The following is a 21,703-nucleotide window of genomic DNA, read 5'->3' on the forward strand; positions in this document are numbered from 1 at the left end:
GGAAGTTTATTATGATGATGATTTGGATGATTCAGTGTAGGTGGTTCTCATGGTACACTCAGTCTTTCCCCACCACCTGCAGGCCCCAGATCCCTACTTAGTGTGACTGGTTAGTGCGACCATGCAGACAAACCCCCACTGATGGCCAGCAGATGTCTGTGAGTGCTCAGCTGGAAAGTTCTTCCTTATGCAGATGATGTTTACAGAAAGAGTATACCCTCGTGTGTCTCGTGTGTGTGTGTGTGTGTGTGGAATAGTGTTTACAATCAGAGGTACTTAACCTGATGTCCATGAACCAAAAGCCTCTGAAGCTCAAGATGACAGGCAGAAAGTTTTTTGTTTCTGTGTATGTGTTTATTTCTTTTATAGAAGAGATCAGATTCATAGCTTTTGTCAGGATCTCAAAGGCATCTGTGCCCCTAAAAAGGTCAAGAACTATACTTTAGATGACCATGACACTGTGTAAGGCCACTGGAGAAATTTAAAATACAGTCCCCTCTTAGAAAGTGAAACTCAAATATGAATTTTGCACTATTTGTTTTTGAAGATATGTAAATAATTTTAAAGATAGAGTTGATATTTTGAGGAACTCAAATATGAGTAAAATGTTTTTTCCTCTCGCCCCTCTTGTCAAGGTTCTGAAGAATTTTAAGAGCAAGAAAAAGTTAAGAATACAGGCTATGGAGTGGACCTAATTTCAAATACAGCTCCAATACTTCCTAATGAGTCCTCAAGCCAGTTAACTTGGCCTCTCTCCTCTGTAAAAGAGGAATGCTGGGGGTACCTGCCTCCTAAGTTTATAATGAGGATTAAATGCAATAATCTGTAAAAAGCCCTTAAAATTCTTCTTGGCATATAGTAAGTACTATAATAGTGCTTGCTGTGATCATTTTTGTTGCATATTCACTCAAAAACATTTCTAATGTATCCACATTAGTTGCCTGTTATGAATTTTCAAGGTAATTCTTTTCTTGTCTGTTTTACCTCCATCTTATTGGCATGTGAATGATATTTTTAATTTCTTATGAGCAGACTTTCCAAAGTTCTGCAGCTGAATTGCCCTAAGTCAGATAGCCTCAGTAACTGAGAATCTCAAATGTACCTGGAGCCTTAGAATGATTTTGGAAGCTTTGGAAAGCATAAAAGTAGAAAGAAACTGACAGGGTTGGTGGTAGGAGCTTTCAAATTGATTGAACACCCAAAAATTATCTAGAATTTCTGAGCTGGAAAGCATTTGGAGGATCTTTCCATCTGACCTTTGAAGCACACAGGTGAGAATCGTGCATCACCTGGTGACTCCAAGGTCATAGAACTAGCTGGGGGTTACCATGTGCCTGGAGTTGCCTTCCCTACCCTCTGCCTGCGTGCTGACCATCCACCACTCGTGCTTCTAAGAGAGCAAAGGGGATATAGGCTGCTCATGGAATTCTAGTATAAGCAGTGATCCCAGAAAAAGTGTGTGGTGAGTCAAAGACTGTTCCGTGCAGGAAAGTACCAGCAGCGTCGAGAAAAAGGAAAACTTTGGGAGCAGGAGAAAAGATATGGAGGAGAGCGCATAGGGGGCAGGGCAGGGACAGGCTACACGCTGTAGGTGCATCCCACAGAAATCTAGTGGTAGGAGATTAACTGGGTGTGCTTGGCAGAAAAGAAATGCCTGTTTCAACGTGCCTGCCATCCACCCAGCATGTGTGAGCTCTGGGGTGAGGGTGAGCTGGGGCTCGCGAATCTGCCATTCCAATCATTGGTTTTGTTCCCTAGGGCCTCTTCTAGTAAGAGTATCTTGCTTACTGCCTGCGAGTCTAGCATTTTCACTGCCATCTTGTCTCCTAAACTCAAACCAGCCGCTTCCTCTGATGCACAGCTGAAGAAATGGCAGTCTTTTCCAACACTGGGCTGGGGGCAGTGGCTGCTTTGAACCTATTGCAAGAGTGAGTTGAAGTCCAGAGTGGCCTTGTGGCCTTTTAAAATTGTCACTTGAATTGTGTATGTTTTTCACCTTATGCACTAAAGTTCACCTTGCCCGAGGGGTGAGACTGAAATAATGATGAAATGAAGAAGAAAACTTCGAGTAGTTGAGCACCTACTGTGTGCCAGACATAGTGTCAGACTCTTCACAGGTGTTATTTTCATCAGAGACTTGTGGTCTTCAGAGTTATTATTGTCTCAAGTTTATACCTCAGAGATGAAGGCTGGAAGAGGTTAAGCGACACAAGGCCATGTCACTAGTAAGTGGCAGAGCTAGGATCTAAACCAGGTCCGTTTGACCTGGTTTCATCCTGTGCAGTATGGAGACTCAGAAGAATGCAGCATGCATGCACACCCTCCACACACAGCCTCCAGACCAGATGGGGTTTGGATTGAAACGCAAAGCAGTGCAAAGTTGGGTTGGATCCTTGGGTTGGAACTTCTTGTTCTGTTCTCCCTCCCCTCTTCCTCTCTTCTTTATTACCTCCTTCCTTAATGTGCCTGGCCCATGCTGGGTCTTACATATTTGTCAAGTGAACAAATGAAAGAAAGTTTTCCAAGCACACAGAAAAGAAAGTAGTGATTATTAACCAGCAAAGATTCAGAAGCCTGAGCCATGTCCTCCCAGCTATTGTGTAGTTTTGGATTGGGTTGTTAGGCAGGTAGGGGAGGAGAATATTTGTTTCTAGACGGCAGTAGTTAGCAAAGCCTCTCCGTGATGTTTTTGTGGAGGAAATGTTTTTAAAATAGACCACCCGTGCTTCTAAGAGAGCAAAGGGGATAGGGCGTTTGTGACTAGTGGAGCTGGCTGTCTAAGGGAGGGTTCTATGGTTCTGTGCTACTTTTTTTAATCCCATTTTCATCTCATTTTTTGAATGATGATTTTTATTTATAGATCTCTTTAATGGCATAATGAGCAGAATTCCAAATGACAGGAAGCCAGGAAAAATGTGCATATAATGAAGACCTAGTTTATCAGCATCACTCATGGAAAAAGTCATTTTAGTCAATGTAAAGTCAGCTTGACTCAGTGACATGGAAGTGAGCATGCCCTTAGGTGGCATTACTAGAAGCCCAGAGCCTGGAACAAGGGAGGCAATGGTTCTGTTTTCCTCGGCACTTCCTGCTGACACGGAGAGTACTGATTCTATTCTGGAAAATGCATTTTATTTGGGAGGCCCATGAACTATATTCAGAGGTAGTAAGTATGGCCAGAAGCCACAGATGTATTTCACATAAAAAATTCCTGAGAGCAAGGGCCGGGCACGGTGACTCACACCTGTAATCCCAGCACTTTGGGAGGCCAAGGCAGGCGGATCACGAGGTCAGGAGATCAAGACCATCCTAGCTAACATGGTGTAACCCCGTCTCTACTAAAATTACAAAAAAATTAGCCAGGCATGGTGCGCAGCTATAGTCTCAGCTACTCGGGAGGCTGAGGCAGGAGAATCACTTGAACCTGGGAGGCGGAGGTTGCAGTGAGCTGAGATCATGCCACTGCACTCTAGCCTGGGCAACAGGAGCAAGACTGTCTCCAAAAAAAAAAAAAAAAAATTCTTGAGAGGATTGGGAATGATTAGCTTGGAGACGAGAGAAGACTCAGGTGGGGTGGATCATAGTAGCTGACCTCAATTCAGAGTAAGAAAGAGCTTTGTACTGTCTGAGGTGAAATGGATGGCCAGGGAGAGGCAGTGGGTGCCCTATCATGCTGCTCATTTGGCATAGCAGGTGTCTTCTAGACCCTTGCTAGTCTTGAGAATCCAAGCAGGGAGGTAGTCACTGCTCTGTGCGTCATCTAGCCTGTTCTAGGCGATAGTAAGGTCAGATAAACTGGGAGTGGACGGAGCTTCAGAAATAGTGGGAATGTGTTCAGTAATGCCAAATAATTGTAGTTCGGGGAGCTAGAAGAATGGGAATGAAGATGTTTAATTAGAATGAAATTAGTAAGTTGGGGCTGGAAGGAGTGAGGAGGAAGAGTTGAGTACATTTGTTTTTTTCTTTGGGTGTAAGAGTCCTAGAACTCTTTTAAAATGGAAGTTGCATTGAGTTTAATGGGAAACTTAAGCACTATATGGTGCCACTCAACTTTTGAAATTAAATCATGAGTTCTTTGTGTCATCAACACTAAGATTCTAGGTTTTTGTTTTTTTAATTTCTGAATTTCTTTAAAGATGATAGGGGCTTAATATTAGGAAGCAATACATTCCAGGTAGAAAGTTAGTTGCTAATATGAGAAATTAGACTGCTAAATCCACCTACCTAGCATTAACCACCCGTGTCCCCCTGTTAACCAGCCCCACTGTCAGTTACTTGAGACTCCCTGAAATAAGAAGGTTGGAAATGGAAAAGTCAATCTCCTCTTTTGTGCACATGTTTTCTCTCCTCTGTCTCTTAAAAAACATATGCTGAATTCTGGAAGCCACAGTTCCATAAGATTTATATTGGTTCTCAGCAAAAATCCAGACTAGGTTATTTAGCTACTGATTATACTTTTCCTAAGTTAAGATGGCCTTATTTATTTTTTCTGATAAGATTTCCAGACTGATGGAATAAAGAACTTGATATATTCAGCTAACATTTATCACTTATTGCTTGCCTCAAGGAAGGTGGAAAGTGAACCCAGAATACCATATTTTAAAGCCTCCTTGGGCACGCAATTTTGAGTAGAAGTTGACTGATGGGAATGAAGACATTCTGGGCAGAGAGAAGCAGGTGCCAGAGTGCAGGGCAGGAAAGAGGAGGGTTGCTTAAGGAAAGGCTCTGTGGTCTGGCACGCAGGTGGTTGCAGGAAGTGCAGGAACAGAAGCTGGTGGGTGGGGCTGGCTCCTTTAGCCAATGTTTAACAAGGTGAGTGAATGGGACTGACTGATCAATTTCATTTGTGGAGTGAAAAAGAGAGAAGAGTCCAAAATGGCCAAGATATTCTAACTTGGAATCTAGAGAGGATGAAGGCTTTCTGTTCGGGGCCATCAGAACAGGAGGGACTAGGAGTAAGCCAGAGGGTATGAGTGGCTGCATGAGGATACCGTTGGGACACACTGCTTTTGAGGCATCAGTGGGACACACAGTGGCAGTGTCTAAAAAACAGTTGGATACACTCAGCTTGAACACAGGAGGGAGGCAGCAGCCGGGTGGACAATTCTTGTAGACAGTAAATAAAGCTATGGATTGGAATGAGTGAGCTCAGCAAGAACATGTAAAGAAAGAGCCAAGGGCTGAACTTATAAGAAGTTTCAGAGATTAACAATGGCAGAGGGGGAATGAATGAATGAAGAAAAGGAGTCATAGGTTTTAGAAAAGAAGCTAGACAGTGGTGTTCTGGAACCCAAGGGAGGCTAGTGCTTCAGGCGGGGACAGGGAAGGAGGGGGCAGGAGCAGGGAGGAGAGCCATCTGAGTTTGGTGAGGCCTGGTGAAGAGTGTCCCCCTCGATAGGAATTAGGGGGAAAGTGATAGGAGATAGGCCAAGCCCATAGGAGTTGCTTACTCAACAACTGCTGAAAGAAAAGAAGAAAGCGAGAAAGGAACAGTTCCTTTATGTATTCCCTCAGCAAACTCGCTGCTGTGGTCCTGGGCACAGTGGAATGTCTGTGGCTGTACTAGCCTCTTTTGTGGGCGATTGGTCACTGGGGAGTTTCTCTTGCACAGGGATAGGCCTCAGACAGTCCCCACTGTGACCTCAGCAGGTCAGCGTGCTCCAGAGGTGTGTTAGCTCTAAACTTTTAGCTCTGACTTAGTAATTGCTATTGATGCATTTTTCAATTAAGACTGAAAGGAGTTAGACTCGAAATTTAGTCAGTGGGCTCCAGATTAAACTTGATCCTTGTGAAAATCACTGTAACTTATCAGTAGTTGGCAAATGTTATACAGCAGTGGGTTTTCTGGCTGTGCCTTTGGCTGCATACTAACTGAACAGCAAGCTGTGTCCACTGATTGAATGAAAAAAAAATAATGATTTTGTGTTACAGGGAACTTTTTACAATATGCCAGAGGGACCCACTGGAGTCTCTTTAATCTTGAACAATGCTTGTTTCTTGCAGAGGCAAATTATGCAAATCAGTACTTAGTGTTCCATAATCAATCAGGTCTTTGTTGGAAGTGTTGTGAGTGCCAGCAGAACAGAATTTCTATCGTCCTGGGAAGGGTGAGGGGGGTTGCAAGTCAAACCACTGCTGTGATTAGCAAAGGACACTTGCCGACTGCTTTGAACTCTCCCCACAGTCAGAGTGCAGTCGTTCTTTGAGAAGAATCCCATCATTTTGTATCAGGGTTTTTGTTTTACAGTATATCGTGCTTTGGGTAATTCACAAAACACCCACGAAGGAACAGCTAGCAAGGCTGTTCTGTGGGTGACACATAAAAACAAAGCTGGGCCTGCTGCCTGGGATGGCAGCTGGCAGCCATGCTCCCAGAGCTCCCTTTGTGTGGAATCTGCCTAGAGTGCAGTGTTTCAGAATATTCCTGGACGCAGCTTATCCGCGGTGCACATGTATGTTTAAAATCAATCTCATTTCAGCTTCCTCCTGCACAGAATGGTGAACCTTTATTAATCCTTTGATTCCAGATCAAAAGAAAGAATCAGAGAAATTTTTTAAGTCTTTGGGAAAAAATTGTGCTGTTTTTGAGAGAGGTCCTGTTACTACTGCTGCTCTAATGCTTGTGTTGCCATCTAGTGGATAATGGGAAGTATGTGGCTGCCTTAGTATGTTTGGAGTTTATTGGATCCTATTACTGATTCTTGAAGGGGATAGAAAATCAATTCAAAAAGTTTTTTAAACAAAGAAAATCCCACGTAGAGCATTAAATAATTATTGAGGAGCCACTTTGGGCTAGGCAGATGCCTCAGCAGCTTATGTCAGACAGACATGAAAACAATTCGGAAACTCACAAGATGGTGACATCTCTGCAAGGGATATATTTACAAGATGGATCCTTAACCTGGCCTGGAGATAGCAGGGAAGCCTTTAGGAGGTGTAACGCCTGAGCAGAGCCTCACGCGTAGGACTGAGTCAGAAGACAGGATTGGGAAGCGGGGAGGACTTTGCATCTGGAGATGGCAGCAGAGCGTAGGGCACTGGTGGGCCTTGGGCATGAGGACGTGGACTTATCCTGGGTTAAAGGGGAAGGTAATGTACAGTTTTAGTCAAGGAAGTATGTGGGAAGATTCACCCTTTTTGATTGTTTAATAACATGTTTTATCTGATTATAAAGATTATACATAGTAATTGTAGAAAATTTTTAAAGTGCAAGAAGTATTAAGAAGAAAGCAGTCTTCAAATCTTACCACCTACAATCATTGATACCTTGATGAGCAGTCTTTTAGATTCCCCTTTACATATGTGTACAGCTCTAGGTATGCATTTCCTATGTTTTATGCAAATGGATCACACCATACATGCTTTGGGCAACCTCTGTTTTGTCCCAATTTTTCGCCTCTAGGTAATATGTTTATGGGACTTTCATCCATGTTAGTAGTTCCTGGTATTGAGTCCATGTCAGCTGTGTAGATCCACTTATAGGACCAGCTCCCACAGGAGAACTGTTTGCCTATTGGGATGCTGTGTTGTTCTGTTTGGTCTTTCCTAGTAAAACCTTTATGTGTATAAGAACAGGTAATGTAAGAGAGTCTTTTTTTCCCCTGTCAAATGCATCTCATGTAGGGACCATACTACTGCTGTTTTATAATGAATTTGCTTTTATGGTAGATGGGTTTTATGGAGAATTTCAGTGTCTTGATGATCTAGGGAATTCGCCTCATTAAAATATAGCTAGTTAAAAAGTAAAGTTGATTTATCTTTGGAGAAATAATGGGATGAGTCAAATGAATGCCTGTAGTTTTAGAATGGAGTTTAAATAATTTGTTTGGTTAAGTATTAGCCTAATGAAGGAGCCAGAGCCTGGCTTATCCTGGATTGTGGCTGTTAGTTCTGTGCTGGCCCATAGCTATAGACAGTGCCTTTCACCTGAACAAGTTAGATCTCACTATGTCCCTTCTACAGGTCCGGTAAATGCGACCTTCAGTGACTTAATTGTACTCAGATAGGACAGCAGGGTCATCTTTGTGGGTAGACTTGCAGAAGCTGAAGGCACACAGGCACTCGGTTTGAGACATACCAAACAAAAATTTATTTTTGCATTTATTTCAAGCCATTTATACAGAATGTGTTAGTTTACTGTCTTCTCATCTGCAAAATGGGGTAATAATGATATCTACCCTAAAGGATTGTTAGGAGAAGCAAGTGGGATGCAAGGATTTAGATTGGTACCTGCCGTATAGTATGTAGTACTCAAAAATTGACTATTAACTTGTGCCACTACTATTTTTTTTAAAATAGTTTTTACCCAGTTCCCTTTTGTAGTGAAGCCCAGGGAGATTAAGCAATTTGCTCAAAATTTCAGCTGGCAAAGGTTAAAACTTTAGTGGAGCTTGTAAAATATATGCCTTTCTTCCCAGTTCAGCGGAACTACCTGAAAGAAAAATACAGGAGTCAGCAAGAAAAAGCCAAGTGGAGAACCTGGCTTTAGAGTTATGGCCCAATACGAGTGGAGCATGGACCAGAATATACCCTCTGTGCTGGCTGGCCGATCTGAAAAGAGGAGAGGACAGGGCAGCATGCTCTCCCTTCTCCAAATCTTAACACAGGTCTCTCCTCTTCTCTCTAAGAAGACTCAGTAAAGATTGGGAGATAGGCCAGGAAGACTGGTCCAGCTGAAGTCCCTCCACACGATGCATAGCAGTGGGGAATACGGAATCCCTTCACAGTAAGTGGCAAAGCAGGGAGTAGAACCCAGGCACCTTGGCCAACTCCCTGGATTTCATGCCCATCTTTCTTTTGTCCACCCTGATTCATCCAAGCCCCCCACAGTCTTTTGCCCAGAATTTCTCCTCTGCCCTCTATCCTATTCTAAGCTAAAAACTGGATATAGATTAATTCAAACGGGAGAACGAACCATCCTGGGTGTTGCTTTGATTACTTGTTTAAGCCATGTTTTCAGGTGGCTTGATGATTGATACTCAAAACGCACTGGTCTTTCTGACCATTCTTTTTCCTTTCTTGTATTTGTGGACCTTCTTCTCAATATCCCTATGGGCTTGCCAATCCAAAGCCCCCCATGTCGTAAAACACAAGGAACAGTAGTAGCCAACTTCAGAGGAGACAAATGTCCATCAGTGAAAACTTTTTTTTTGTTTTTTTTTTTTTGCCGATCTTTCTGTATGCAAGTGTAGTTAATTTTTTAAAAAGTCAACATATACAAATACTCTCACAAATACTTTCATGAAGCTCAGTTTATTTCTATGAAGAAAAATTCAGACCCAACTAAGCTAAACATAACATGAACACTGTGAGTCATACAGGTCTGTGATCAATGCCAATTCTTCCATTTATTAGCCTCGTGACCTTGCATAGGTTTGTTTCCATGTTTACTAGGTGGGGCAGGAGGAGGTAATCTGATTCATACGATCGTTATGGAGGGGTGGAAACCACAAAGCATACATCAAGCAGTTTATGCACTACCTGGCACACACGTGGAGGGTGCTCTGTAAGTAGTGGTCACGATTGGGTAAAGTCAAGCGTGTACTGCATGTTGAATGGAGATGTAGTACAAAAAGAAAAGAACAGGTTGATGTTGATATTGCCCACATGGAGGCTTTTTCTGAGTTCCCAGGTGCTTCCTTGCAAATATAGTACTGGAAAACTGTAGTTGTGACTTGCCAGGATTTTGTGTAAATTTGGCAGTTAAGAACTCAAGACTGGTACTTAGACTGGCTGGATTGGATCCAGGCTTCAACCCACATGTCCCTGAGGAAATTTCTTATCTTCCCTCTGACTCAGTTTTCTCATCCATACGGCAGCCATGATGCTGTCACTGCCTCCTGGGCATTGCTGGGAGAAGTGGGTGAGTAGCACACGCAGAGCTCTTTTGGACTTCCGCCTGACTGGGAGTGAGTTCTCAGTGAAAGTTTTGTTGTTGTTGTTGTTTTTGAGTGGCATTGATCCTGTTAAATGGAATTTAAGCAAAGATTGCAAGTACTTAGAAATAAAGTAGCCAGAGATCGTTGGGATTTAGTTGTTAAGTAAGAGTTGTTCCTAGTTTGGTAGCAGAAAATCTCTACCTCAAAATGACTAAAAATGTTAAAAAGAAGAAAGTACTATATGAGTTTGTTTTGTTTTTTTTTGTTTTGTTTTGAGACCGAGTCTTGCTCTGTCACCAGGCTGGAGTGTAGTGGCGTGATCTTGGCTCACTACAACCTCTACCTCCAGGGTTCAAGCGATTCTCCTGCCTCAGCCTCCCAAGTAACTGGGATTACAGGCGTGTGCGTCACCATGCCTGGCTAGTTTTTTGTTTGTTTGTTTGTTTTTGTTTTTGTATTTTTAATAGAGACAGAGTTTCACCATGTTGGCCAGTCTGGTCTTGAACTCCTGACCTCAAGTGACTCGCCCACCTCAGCCTCCCAAAGTGCTGGGATTACAGGCTTGAGCCACTGCCCAAGCCCCGAGATTTTTTTAAATAACATGTTATTATGGAAGATTTCAAATATATACTAAAGTAGAATAGCACAAGGAACGCCCCATGTAAGCATGTACTCACCTTCAGCCAGGAGCAACTGAGGACTCATCCTGTTGCATCTGTTACCTCCCCCTGTCTTATTGTGAAGCAAATCCTGGGCATTGTGTAATTTTACTTGTAAGTTGTTCAGTGTATATCTCTAAAAGATAAGGATTCTAAAAACAGAAAGATAAATGAAAACATAATCCTAATACATAATATCATTATTACACCTAAATGAAATTTATTATTTCTTAATATCACTAAATATTAAGTAGGAGATTCTTTAGTGAAATAACAACAGTATACAATGGACATGAAAATGACTTCAACATCAAATGAAACTAAAAAACACCAACATAATTTAACAGTACTGAGGGAGCCCATACTAGTTCAGCGTAATGGTTAAGGGTTAAGGGTTCTGGTTCCAGCTCGGTCAGTCTTGAGCTTTGGTTTCCTTCCACTAAGAATATCTGTTTCCACAGGTAATCAGAGTTAAGTGAAATAGCTCATTTACATTAGTAGAGAGGAGACATTAAATAAATATTACATTCCTTTCCTTTTTCTTTTACCTACAGTTCAATTCTTGTTTTAAACTACAGTTTATGTCAGAAATACAGAATTCTCTATTCTTTGTCCATACCCTTCCTCTCTGGTGGAGACATATTTAATATGGTGGTGTAATCAAACCATAGCTCACTGATGAAAACTCTTTTCCGTGGTAGACCATCAGTCTGATGGAAGACTGTTCACTTGTGAGGACACATGATCTTGTGAAGCTGTTAGGTTGCCCAGTCTTAGTAGATTTCACATGGTGATGCTGCACCTTCTGAACACACCTCACTGACTTTTCTAGGAGAACTGTTTATTTGCACAGACCTCTAGCTTGTCTCTCTTCATTTTTAAAATTCACTCGGGTCTCTCTTCATTTTTAAAACTCACTCGGTTATCTAGGTGCAGTCTATGTGATACATTTGATACCTTTTTGATACACCTAGTACATCAGGATGTATCAGATCTTGAAGCCTTTTCTGTTGGATCTCCTTTTTTTCTCCTCCTCCCTTTTCCCCCCCTTTACCCCTTTCCAACATTTAGGCACTAGTGGGTGTACAAAAATGAACAAGACAGAGATGCCAACCTCAAGGAACTTACTTGAAGTCTAGTGGGTATCACAGATAAATACTTCTAATGTAATGTGGAAAGTGCAAACAGTTATCTACAAAATATAGAGGGAGATATTAGCGAAAGCTGCGTAAAGGAGGTGTCATTTAAGCAGAGCCTGAAAGATGGAATGGGGTTTGGGATAAAGGAAGGCTTTCCAGGCAGAGGAAGAGCAGTTACAAAGACACAGAGCAGTGAAAATGGTGTGTTCCTCCTGCTGTCCAGGCCTGTGAGGTGCCTCAAAACATGGGTTCAGCATCCAAAGCACTCCCAGTTTTTAGCCCTTGCATCTTGTTACCTACTTGGTCCCACAGAGACTTCACCAATGATCCCTTTTTTCCCTGTGCCCTTTCCCCACATCATTCAGTGAGATCAAAACTGTTAGAAATTGACACTAGTTTTAGATCCTTAAAATACACTTTTATTTTACTCTGATTTCCTTATCAAAGTTTACACCAGAATGGCCTTTCTCTTTTTAGAAGTAAGAGGCATTCTCTTTATGTATATACTTATTCCTGCTTTATCATATTAAGTGACTCTTCCAAAATTAGCACTACATATGGAAACATTTAAAGTCCAAAACATAGGCCGGATATGGTGGCTCATGCCTGTAATCCCAGCGCTTTGGAAGGCCAAGAGGGGAGGATCACTTGAGCCCAGGAATTTGAGACCAGCCTAGACAACATAGCAAGACCCCATATCTGCAAAAAAGAAAAATCCAAAGCGCACAACTACTTAACCTCTCTAAAAATGTGAAAATGTAACAAGCACGTCAGAATTGTATGCACTATAATATGCTCTCTTTGCCAGTTTATTCTGAAAAATAGGACTAAGCCTAACAGTAAATAGATTAAGCTTGGCCAAGAGTCTTTATAAAGTTAATGGTAGTCATGTGATTAAACAGTCAAATCATTCTCTACAGAGATAATTGTGTTATGCTATTTGGGGACTTAGGTATGCCTATGTAGATAAATCAAAGATCTATTGAACTTTTTTCTTTGCTGTTGATTTGTCATGATTTTTTTTTTAAAGAAATTAATTGAAAATTCAGAGCTCTCGAATTTCTAAAGAAATCTTAATGTTCCTTTATTTTTTCATTCTTAGCATTTAAAATATCATACATTGTGTTCCTGTTAAGTATTGAGTTATTATGCTGATGTTATTTAGTCAGTAATTACTTAACATACCTCTTGTCAAGAATTCCATTTAATCCTGAACCAGCTGCACTCTGTTTTAATAACCTTATTTCATAGAAATTTCCCATTACAGAGCATATGAAGTTGGGATCACATTTGTTAGACTAACTGCAACCTCTTGTATAATAAGTATGTGCTTGTGGGCTCCTGTGGGGCTTGCTTGCTCCTGGCACTCATCCCCAGGCACCATCCCTCCCTTGTAGAATAGAACTAACTAAAAGTAGGGGTGGGCAGCTGGATCTAACCTGTATAGTAGATTCCTCTGGACTTTTCAAAACTTTGTATGGAAAACTTTATGACTTCTAAAAAAAAAAAAAAAAAGGAAAACCTGTTGTGGATAGTAAGGCTCTTAGTTTCTCATTGCTGCTGGTGTGTTCGTTTCTCATTGCTGCTGTAACAAATTGCCTCAAACTTGTGGCTTACAACAACACAGATTTATTGTCTTATAGTTCTATAGGTCGGGTGTCCAAAATGGGACTCCCTGAGCTAAAATCAAGGTGTTGGCAGGACTGTGTTCTTTTCTGGAGGCTCTAAGGAAGGCCCATTGCCCTGCCCTTTCCAGCTTCTAGAGGCTGCCCACATTCCTTGGCTTCCTTTCCCCATCTGCAAAACCAGCAACATTGGAATGAGTCTTTCTCACACTGCCTTACTCTCATTCTCCCTCTGCCTCCCACTTCCACATCTACCGAGCCTTGTGATTACATTGGGCCTACCCAGATAATCCAGGATAATCTCTCTACTTTAAGGCAGCCTTAACTCATCTGCTGCATTAATTCCCTGTTGTCATGTAACACCATGTAGTCACAGATTCCAGCGATTAGGAGTTGGACATCTTACAGGGGGATGGGACTGGGGAAGCTGGAAAACCATTATTCTGCCTACCATAGGAGGTATAATCCTTCTGGGATTATTCAGCACCCACCATTTATTCAGTATTTAGTAAAAGTTTTTGAGGGTCTGCTTTGTGCCGGGAACTGTGCCTGACAAGCTCTGGGGAAAGAGAGAGGACTCTGCCCTCTCCGAGCTTGCAGTCTGGTGAAGGCAAATCCGTCTATGAACTAGTCATTGTTATCATGAAGGAGCAGGTGCTGAAATAGATGCACTTGTAGCATTTTATGCGGGAATGAGATCTGACTGCAGCTGGGAGTGTAGGGTGAGTATGAGGAGGAAAAGAGAATCTTGAACGAGGAGGAAGAATTTGCCTGGGAGAGAATGATGGGTTGGGCATTCCAGGGAAAGGGAGAACCATATGAATATGCAAGTGAGGGGAAGGCCTGGGGCTTGGAGGCTGAAGTGTTGCGGGATGGAGGCTGGAGTGGTGCAGGGTGTGCGGCAGGGACTTTCAAGGCTGAGTTATGAAGGGCCTTGTGTGCTGCATTTGGGAGTTTGGACTTTTTCCCATTGTTTAGACACTGAGGTGACTCATTGGCTGCCCTTTGACAAATCAGTCTGCAGAGCTGCTTCCTTTAACTGCAGTGTATTTTGAAACCAGTATTCACCACTGTCAAGTATATTCTACCCACCCATTTCCCTTGCTTTGCTCATTTATACTGTTCACCTGGCCCCTGGAAGCAGTTGAGTTTTTGACCCCTGGTAGGCAGGGGAGGAGGTAAGGAGATGGAAACCATTGAAGGTTTTAAAACAGAAGAGTAGCTTGGTAAAATCTTGTATGTGATGCAATTAACCCCTTGCTTGCGTATCTCTTAATTTTTTTTCCCAACAGACTTAAAAGTCAGATTTCTGACTAGGCGCGGTGGCTCACGCCTGTAATCCCAGCACTTTGGGAGGCCGAGGCAGGCGGATCGTGAGGTCAGGAGATTGGGACCATCCTGGCTAACATGGTGAAACCCCGTCTCTATTAAAAATACAAAAAAAATTAGCCGGGCATGGTGGCGTGTGCCTGTAGTCCCAGCTACTCCGGAGGCTGAGGCAGGAGAATGGCATGAACCCAGGAGGTGGAGCTTGCAGTGAGTCGAGATCGCGCCACTGCACTCCAGCCCTGGGTGACAGAGCAAGACTCTGTCTCATAAAAAGGAAAAAAGAAAAAAAAGTCAGATTTCCTGATGCAGCCTAAGTGGAAAGCAGGAACAGGGATTGTAAGGCAGGCAGCAGTGGTACACTAGGAAACGCTGAATTTGGACTTAGTCCTGAGCTTTTGAAACCAAGCTCACATACTAAACATGTAACCTTGGACTAGTCACTTAGCTTTTCCCAAATGGTTAATGAGAACAGTAGGAATCATAGCACAGCAGGGTTGTTGGGAAGAGAAATAGCCCAAGTACGTGAAAGTGTTGAGCAATGTCAGGGATGGTGGACAGTCTCTTAGTCCTGATTTGTTATCTGTGAAATAAATGAATATTGTGACCATACTTAATTGGTTTTCTTTGATTTGTTTGCTTACAATGCCTTAGGGTATTTTTCTGAATCACATTTATAATAAGAGTCTAGACTATGTGGGAAATTTAGCTGAACCCAAACTGACATATCTCCAGACAAACCATGGATGTTTCTTTTGTGATCAGTGCTATTTTGTATTTAGGCATATATTCATTCCACAGTGTTTATTGATCTCCCCTGTGCTGCTTCTTGTGCTTACAACTGTAGGGGAAGCTGAGCAGGTCCTCCATGCATAGTTCTGCCACTGACAAAGAAGTATGTATTTACAAGTTAGGTCAGAGTACATGGCCATGAATAATTGAGTGCCAAGAGGGTAGTGTGCAGAAGTCCTTTTAAGATCAGAGCAAAGTGAAAATTAGCCTGGATTGGCCTTGACAGAAAAATTTCCATGGAAGAGACGAAAGTTCAGCAGACCTTGCAAGGCTGGGGCCACGTGTTTAAAACGAGCGCAAAGTGTGTGAGTCGGAAGCTGAAGTAAGATGTCGTCAGAGGACCAGCAGGCCACTGGCTAGTAGTCATTCTCCCTCTGGAAACATGTTTGTCCCCATTGACTGTGGTCTGAGCTTTCTTCCCACCACTTTTTATTTATTTGTGAATTGCTAGTTCCATGCACAGTACCTGACAGGTGCTTTAGAATAGGTTTTTTATTATACTAGAAACAGCCATCACAAACACAACGCTTTGTTCCTGTACGTTTGAGTTCTTTTTCTTCATCCGTGGAAATAGCCCAGAGGAAAGACAGATATTTGCTATGTGGGGATAAATTGTTACCCCTGAATCTTTGCTTTAACTCTGCTGCTCTGCATGGACCCTATTTACAAACCCAACAGCTTCAGCTTTAGAACTGTCCCTTAGGACACTTGGAAGAAGGAATACTTGCTGTACAATTTTAGCTATAAGAAAAGAAAAGGAATTAACCTTTATTGAATGCATGGTATGTAATTACTAGACATGCATTATCTCATTTCATCTTTAAGTTACTTAGAAATCACCTACTTGTAGTGTCATAGGTCCTAACAGTTAGAGGTAGAAGGAACCATCGATGAGAGACTGAGGCCCAGGAATGGTAACTAATTTGTGACTGTAGGAGAGTCTAAAACCAACGGTGCTCAGTTTGTAGCTTCAGAATCTTTCTGCAATTTGTATTTTATTCTCTATTGATTGAAAATTCATTACATGAGTGTAACATATCTATCTATATAAACTGTTGGCTTTCTTTTTTAATTTTAGATTTCTCACATTGGCAAACTGAGAGATTTTCTTCTGGAACACAGGAAAGATTATATTAATGCTTATAGGTAAGTACATATTTTTTTACTAGGACTTTGGTGACTGTGCTCTTTTCTATGCCTATGTTTCTTTTGTGCTTTTTGCCCTCACCTTTTTGTTAATAACTCAGAGTTGTAATGAGGAAGACCAGTTTGGCAGTGGAAAAATCTCCTCAAAGCAAAAGACTCTGCAGCACTGCATGTCCTCAAAGTCATGAAATCACAGTATATCTTCCAGTCTATTTGTATCTCTATATATACCATTATCTCCTGTCAAATGAAACTCACTCCATAAATACTTACAGAGCTGTATTTGAAGTTGGGGACACATGTATTTGTATGCCCTGAACCTGTGGAAGAACAAAGTTTTCAAGCCTCTGCTAAGCTATTTTTGCCCATCTCTTGCTGTCCCAGTCTGTGACACCAGTTTTGCTGTTTTGGTGACGTTCTCATGAGCACATTTCAGTCCTTACCCTCATGTCGCTGGGTCATGACTCCCTCACCAATTCCCAGTCCTCAGTCCTGATGGCCATTTTCTTCTTCTGTCCTTCTCCCAGGCTTTTGACACCTGCTAGAGGCAGCTACACACTCACTTTGGCATAGCCTTCATTTCTTAGGGCACTTTTGATGAATCCTTCTGTTCATCCCCTAATGTTACTCATGGTGACATTCCTTCTGGTGGCTAGGTCCAGTTTCTACTCAGTAGCCAGAGTCTTTTTTAAACTTTAATTGGATTATGTCGCCACCTGAGTAAACCCACCATGAATACCACGTTGTAATTAGGATTAATACCAGCCTCTACACTGCGGTCTCCTTGCTCCTGACCTAGCCCCTGGCCTCATTTCAAACACCGCCTTCCCACCATGGTGCTCCAGCCATGCCAGCCTTCCTTGAAGGTGCCATGCCCTTTCCTGGTGCAGGGCCTGGGCGTGTGCTGTTCCTTCTCTTCCCATGGTGGTTTCCTTTTCAAACTTAAAGGCTCAACTTAATACTCCCTCTTCCGAGAGGCCTTCTCTCACTACCCTTTATAAAATAGGTCACTTCTGTTAGTTTCTCCACCCTGTACATTTTCTTCAGTAACTAAACACAATTTGTAATTATTTAATAATTATAGTTTACGTCACCAGGCCGTACATGTCATGAGGTCAAGGACCTTGTCAGGTTTCCATCATGTTTCCGTAGTTCCTCACCCATATTTGGCACTCAGTAAATACTTGTTGAATGAATGATTTCCTCCTAGTCCTAAAGTCCATGACTAGCACAGCAGTTCTCAAGTGTGGTGATTTTGCACCCCAGGGGACATTTGCAATGTCTGGAGAAATTTTTGTTTGTCCCAAGAGGAGTGCTGCAAGCATTTAGTGGGTAGAGTCCAGGAATGTGCAAAACTCTGGACAACTCTCCACAACAGGGACTTACCCAGCCCCAAACTGAGGAGGTGCTGACATTGAGATCCCCTGCTCCAGCTTGACCCCTCACTCCAGATTAAACTTCCTGGTTCGTCACAGGTTTATTGAATTCTAGATGCTTAGGGCACATCGGGGAATAAAATACAAGTATTCCTGCCCTCATGGCGCTTGCATTCTCGTGGGCTGGCAAAGACAAGCACTACGTGTATAGTACATTAGGTCATAGGTCCTACAGAAAGAAAAGGAAGAGTGGAACCAAGGTAACAAGGATCGGGAGTGCTGGGAAAGCTCGTGATTCTTACACAGAGTAGTCAGGACAGGCCCCATTGAGGTGGCATCAAAGCCTACTCCTCTGTGAAGTCTGGAACCTCTGATAGGATCTCTCAGTTCCCTCCTCACCTCATCGCGTTCTTTCCACCTGTCATAGAGAAACCCCTCTCTTTGTTTTTAAGGATACTGTCCTACATGTGTATAAACTAAAGGGAAGAAAAGAGCCAGATGACCAAAAATAGCTGGGAATCATGAGTGCAGCGGTGCCTGAGAAGCAGTGCGAACGCATCCTTTATCTCATCACTCACACCGCCTCTCAGGTACTGCTGTATTCATGATTCCTGGCCAGTTTTCATCATCTGGCTCTCTTCTTCCCTTTAGTTTATACATGTGCTGCGAGTGCATCCTTTGTCTCATCACTCACACCGCCTCTCAGGTACTGCTGTATTCATGATTCCCAGCTATTTTTGGTCATCTGGTTCTTCCTTTTAGCTTGTACGTTTGACCTTGCTTGCTCCTTAAGCCACAGGCACTGTCACTTCATTTCACGTCAGTGCCAAACACAGGGAGAAAGTCTAATCAGGGATCAGCCAACTTTCTGTAAGAGCCAGATAGTATAGTTTAGGCTCTGTGGGCCACGTATGGTTTCTGTCGCATATTGTTTTGTTTTGTTTTTTTACAACCTTTAAAAACCTTTAACCATTCTTAGTTCTCAGACCACAGGGAGCCATGCCTGCAGGGTAGGCTTGGGCTACAGACTGCAGTTGACGTGACCTCTGCTTCCTCACCTTTTACTCCGCGCCAACCATATGGCTTGGTTTCCACCATTTTTCTGAAATTTGTCTCCTAATGCTCCTCTGTGACTTCCTAATCACCAAATCCAGTGGCTTTTCCTTAAGGGGAATATAAATAGACTTGTATGGTACACACTCTGGTGTGTCTACCTTCTTTTACTCCACATGTTTTTGAAGTTCTTGCATGTTGTGTATACCAGTAGTTTGTTCCTTTTTGTTGCTTTATTATTTGTAATATTCCATTGTGTGAAGTTACCACAGTTTGCTTATCCATTTATCTAATAGAGAATACTGGACTGTTTCCACTTTGAGACTAGTAGGAATAAAGCCTTTGTGAGTAGCATCTTCCACAAGTCTCTTTGTGGACATACTGATTTATTTCCTTTGAATAAATACCTAAGGGTGAAATTAGTGGGTCATACAAATGGTAGGTGCATGCTTAGCATTAAAATAAACTACCAAGCAGTTTCCCAAAGTGGTTTTTCATTCCTTGTAGCAATGCATGAGAGTTATAATTGCTGCCTATCCTTGCCAGCATTTGGTGTAAATAGGCTTTTCGATTTTAACCGTGATAATGTAACCGAGCACAGGCTCGGCTACTCACTGCTTGCAAAGCCAATAACAAGGACAAAAGGAAGGTGACTTTATTTCCAGAGCAAGCAGTGGGAAGGCAGGAGCGGTGCTGAGTACTAGGTCTGTGTGTCTCTTTCTGCTAGTACCTGTCATCTCAGGCTGGCGACATGTCAGCAATGGCCAGGTTGTAGACTACCCGCCTTGAGGTAATCTCTGGAATTTTGCAGTTAGATCTCCATGCTCAGTCTATCTCAAGTTAGCCCCTGGAACTTCCAGGTAAGCACATAATTAGATACATACAGTTAGATAAATATGCATCTGTGGTGTTTCAGAGAAAGTATGTTTCAAGACTGTATTCTAAGACTAAGGAGGAAAAAAAGGGTTTCTGCAGTAAGCCTTAGGATTACATCTTGAGACTAGGGAGAAAAGAGAAAAAGGAATAAAAAGTTTTAAAGTGTGCTTTCAGGCTATCCTGTCCAATTCTGGTGATAAATGTGAAATGGCAAGTCACTGTACTTGAAGCATGTCCTTCTCTAATGAGAATGGTGTTAAGTGCCTTGATGGTTTTTTCTCAGCTCTTCTACTTTGCCACAGTTTTTGATCCTGTTGACCATCATCAGTTTCTTGAAATTTCCTATTTCCTTGACTTCCACTGCAGTATTTTTTGGCTTCTCTCACCACTCATTTTTGCCTCTTTGTCCTTCGTCTATCCCCTAAGAACTCCAGGGCTCTGTTTCAGGCCCTTTTCTTTTATTTGTCTCTACTTTGCTTAGGAAAAAAAGTTCTACCTATCTAGCTACCCTCCCACCCATCCCCCACCCATGCCCACCTTATGTTTCCATCCTGAATGTTTATTCTGTATTAGGTACTCTGATAAGCACCAGTTAGTCATATTTTATCTCATTTGGTCCTCACATCAACCCTGTGAGGGAGGTACTGCTGTTAAGCCTGTGTGGCAGGCAGGCAATGAAAGCGTAGTGATGACATAACCTGAAGATCACAGCTGGTGAGCCTCTGAGCCAGGGCAGGCCATGGAATCCTTGCCCTTCCCCACCACACATTCTTACTACCTACTGTGGCTTCCTCTCTCACCAGTATGCCAGTAATGAAACCACCTTTGCAAAGGTTGTAACAGTGAGAAAATTATGACAGCAAACGAGATCTAACCTAATCAACTCTGTCTTGCCTTTAACCTCCCAGATGCCCTTGATCATTACCAGTCGTAGGCCAAACTGACTCTGGGAGGAAGTTAATTTATAGTTTTAACTTTGAAACAAACACGATAACAGCCCCTCCTGGAAACAAACCCCCTTCTTGCTTGAGAACAAGGCCACTTTTGTAAAACCAACAAATTACCCACGAGATTAGAAATTATGGCTCAGGAGTGATGTAGCCAGAAGCCGGAAGACCACTAACCTCCCCAATTGCTCCTATAGATAGCATTACTGCTGTGAAACCTAAGATTGATGTTTGAGATATTTTCAGACCCCACATTTTGATGGATCAGCTGGCACCATGCAGACCAGGACACTGACTCATCTGGTCTTTTGGCCCCCACCCAGAAACTGACTCTGTGCAAGAGGACAGCTTCGACTCCCTAGGATTTCATCCTTAATCTGACCAATCAGCATTCCCCATTCCCTAGCCCCCTGCCCACCAAACTAGCGTTAAAAACCCAGCCTCCGAATCTTCAGGGAGGCTGATTTGAGTAATAATAAAACCCCAGTCTCCCTTTTAGACAGCTCTATGTATATTTAACTCTTTTTCTATTGTAGTTCCCCTGTCTTGATAAATCGGCTCTATCTGGGCAGTGGGCAAGATGAACCTGTCAGGCGATTACAGTTGTTCCAAAATGCATGTCATTAGCACAGGCTTCTCCCAGTCCCCATTGCCACTGTCCTGCTCGCCCAGCACCTGTGAGCAGCACCGTTCCCATGCATGCTGCCCACTCCTCCCATCCGCTCTAGAGTGCTTCAGTACAGCCTTTGTCACTTGCCTGATCTTTGTTCTCAACTCCCTGCTCTTTGGCCCTTCCTCTCCTGGTCTGTCTGGAAGGCACAGGTGTAGTCCTTATCGTTGTAGATGGAATCACACGCTTCCCTCTTCAAATCCCTTTTCTGCCTGC

General features: G+C 42.6%; 1 protein-coding gene across 3 annotated transcripts in view; it reads left to right on the plus strand.

Annotated features, from left to right (window-relative positions):
* Window positions 1-21,703, plus strand: part of STX18 (syntaxin 18) — a 128,746-nt gene that overhangs the window by 50,268 nt on the left and 56,775 nt on the right. For all 3 annotated transcript variants that reach the window (XM_011987804.1, XM_011987802.1, XM_011987801.1), the window contains exon 2: window positions 16,498-16,565. In XM_011987804.1, coding sequence (XP_011843194.1) covers window positions 16,498-16,565 — 68 coding nt within the window. The remainder of the gene's footprint in view (window positions 1-16,497; window positions 16,566-21,703) is intronic.

The sequence above is a fragment of the Mandrillus leucophaeus genome, unplaced genomic scaffold (assembly GCF_000951045.1).
Source record: "Mandrillus leucophaeus isolate KB7577 unplaced genomic scaffold, Mleu.le_1.0 Scaffold317, whole genome shotgun sequence".
Lineage (NCBI taxonomy): Eukaryota > Metazoa > Chordata > Mammalia > Primates > Cercopithecidae > Mandrillus > Mandrillus leucophaeus.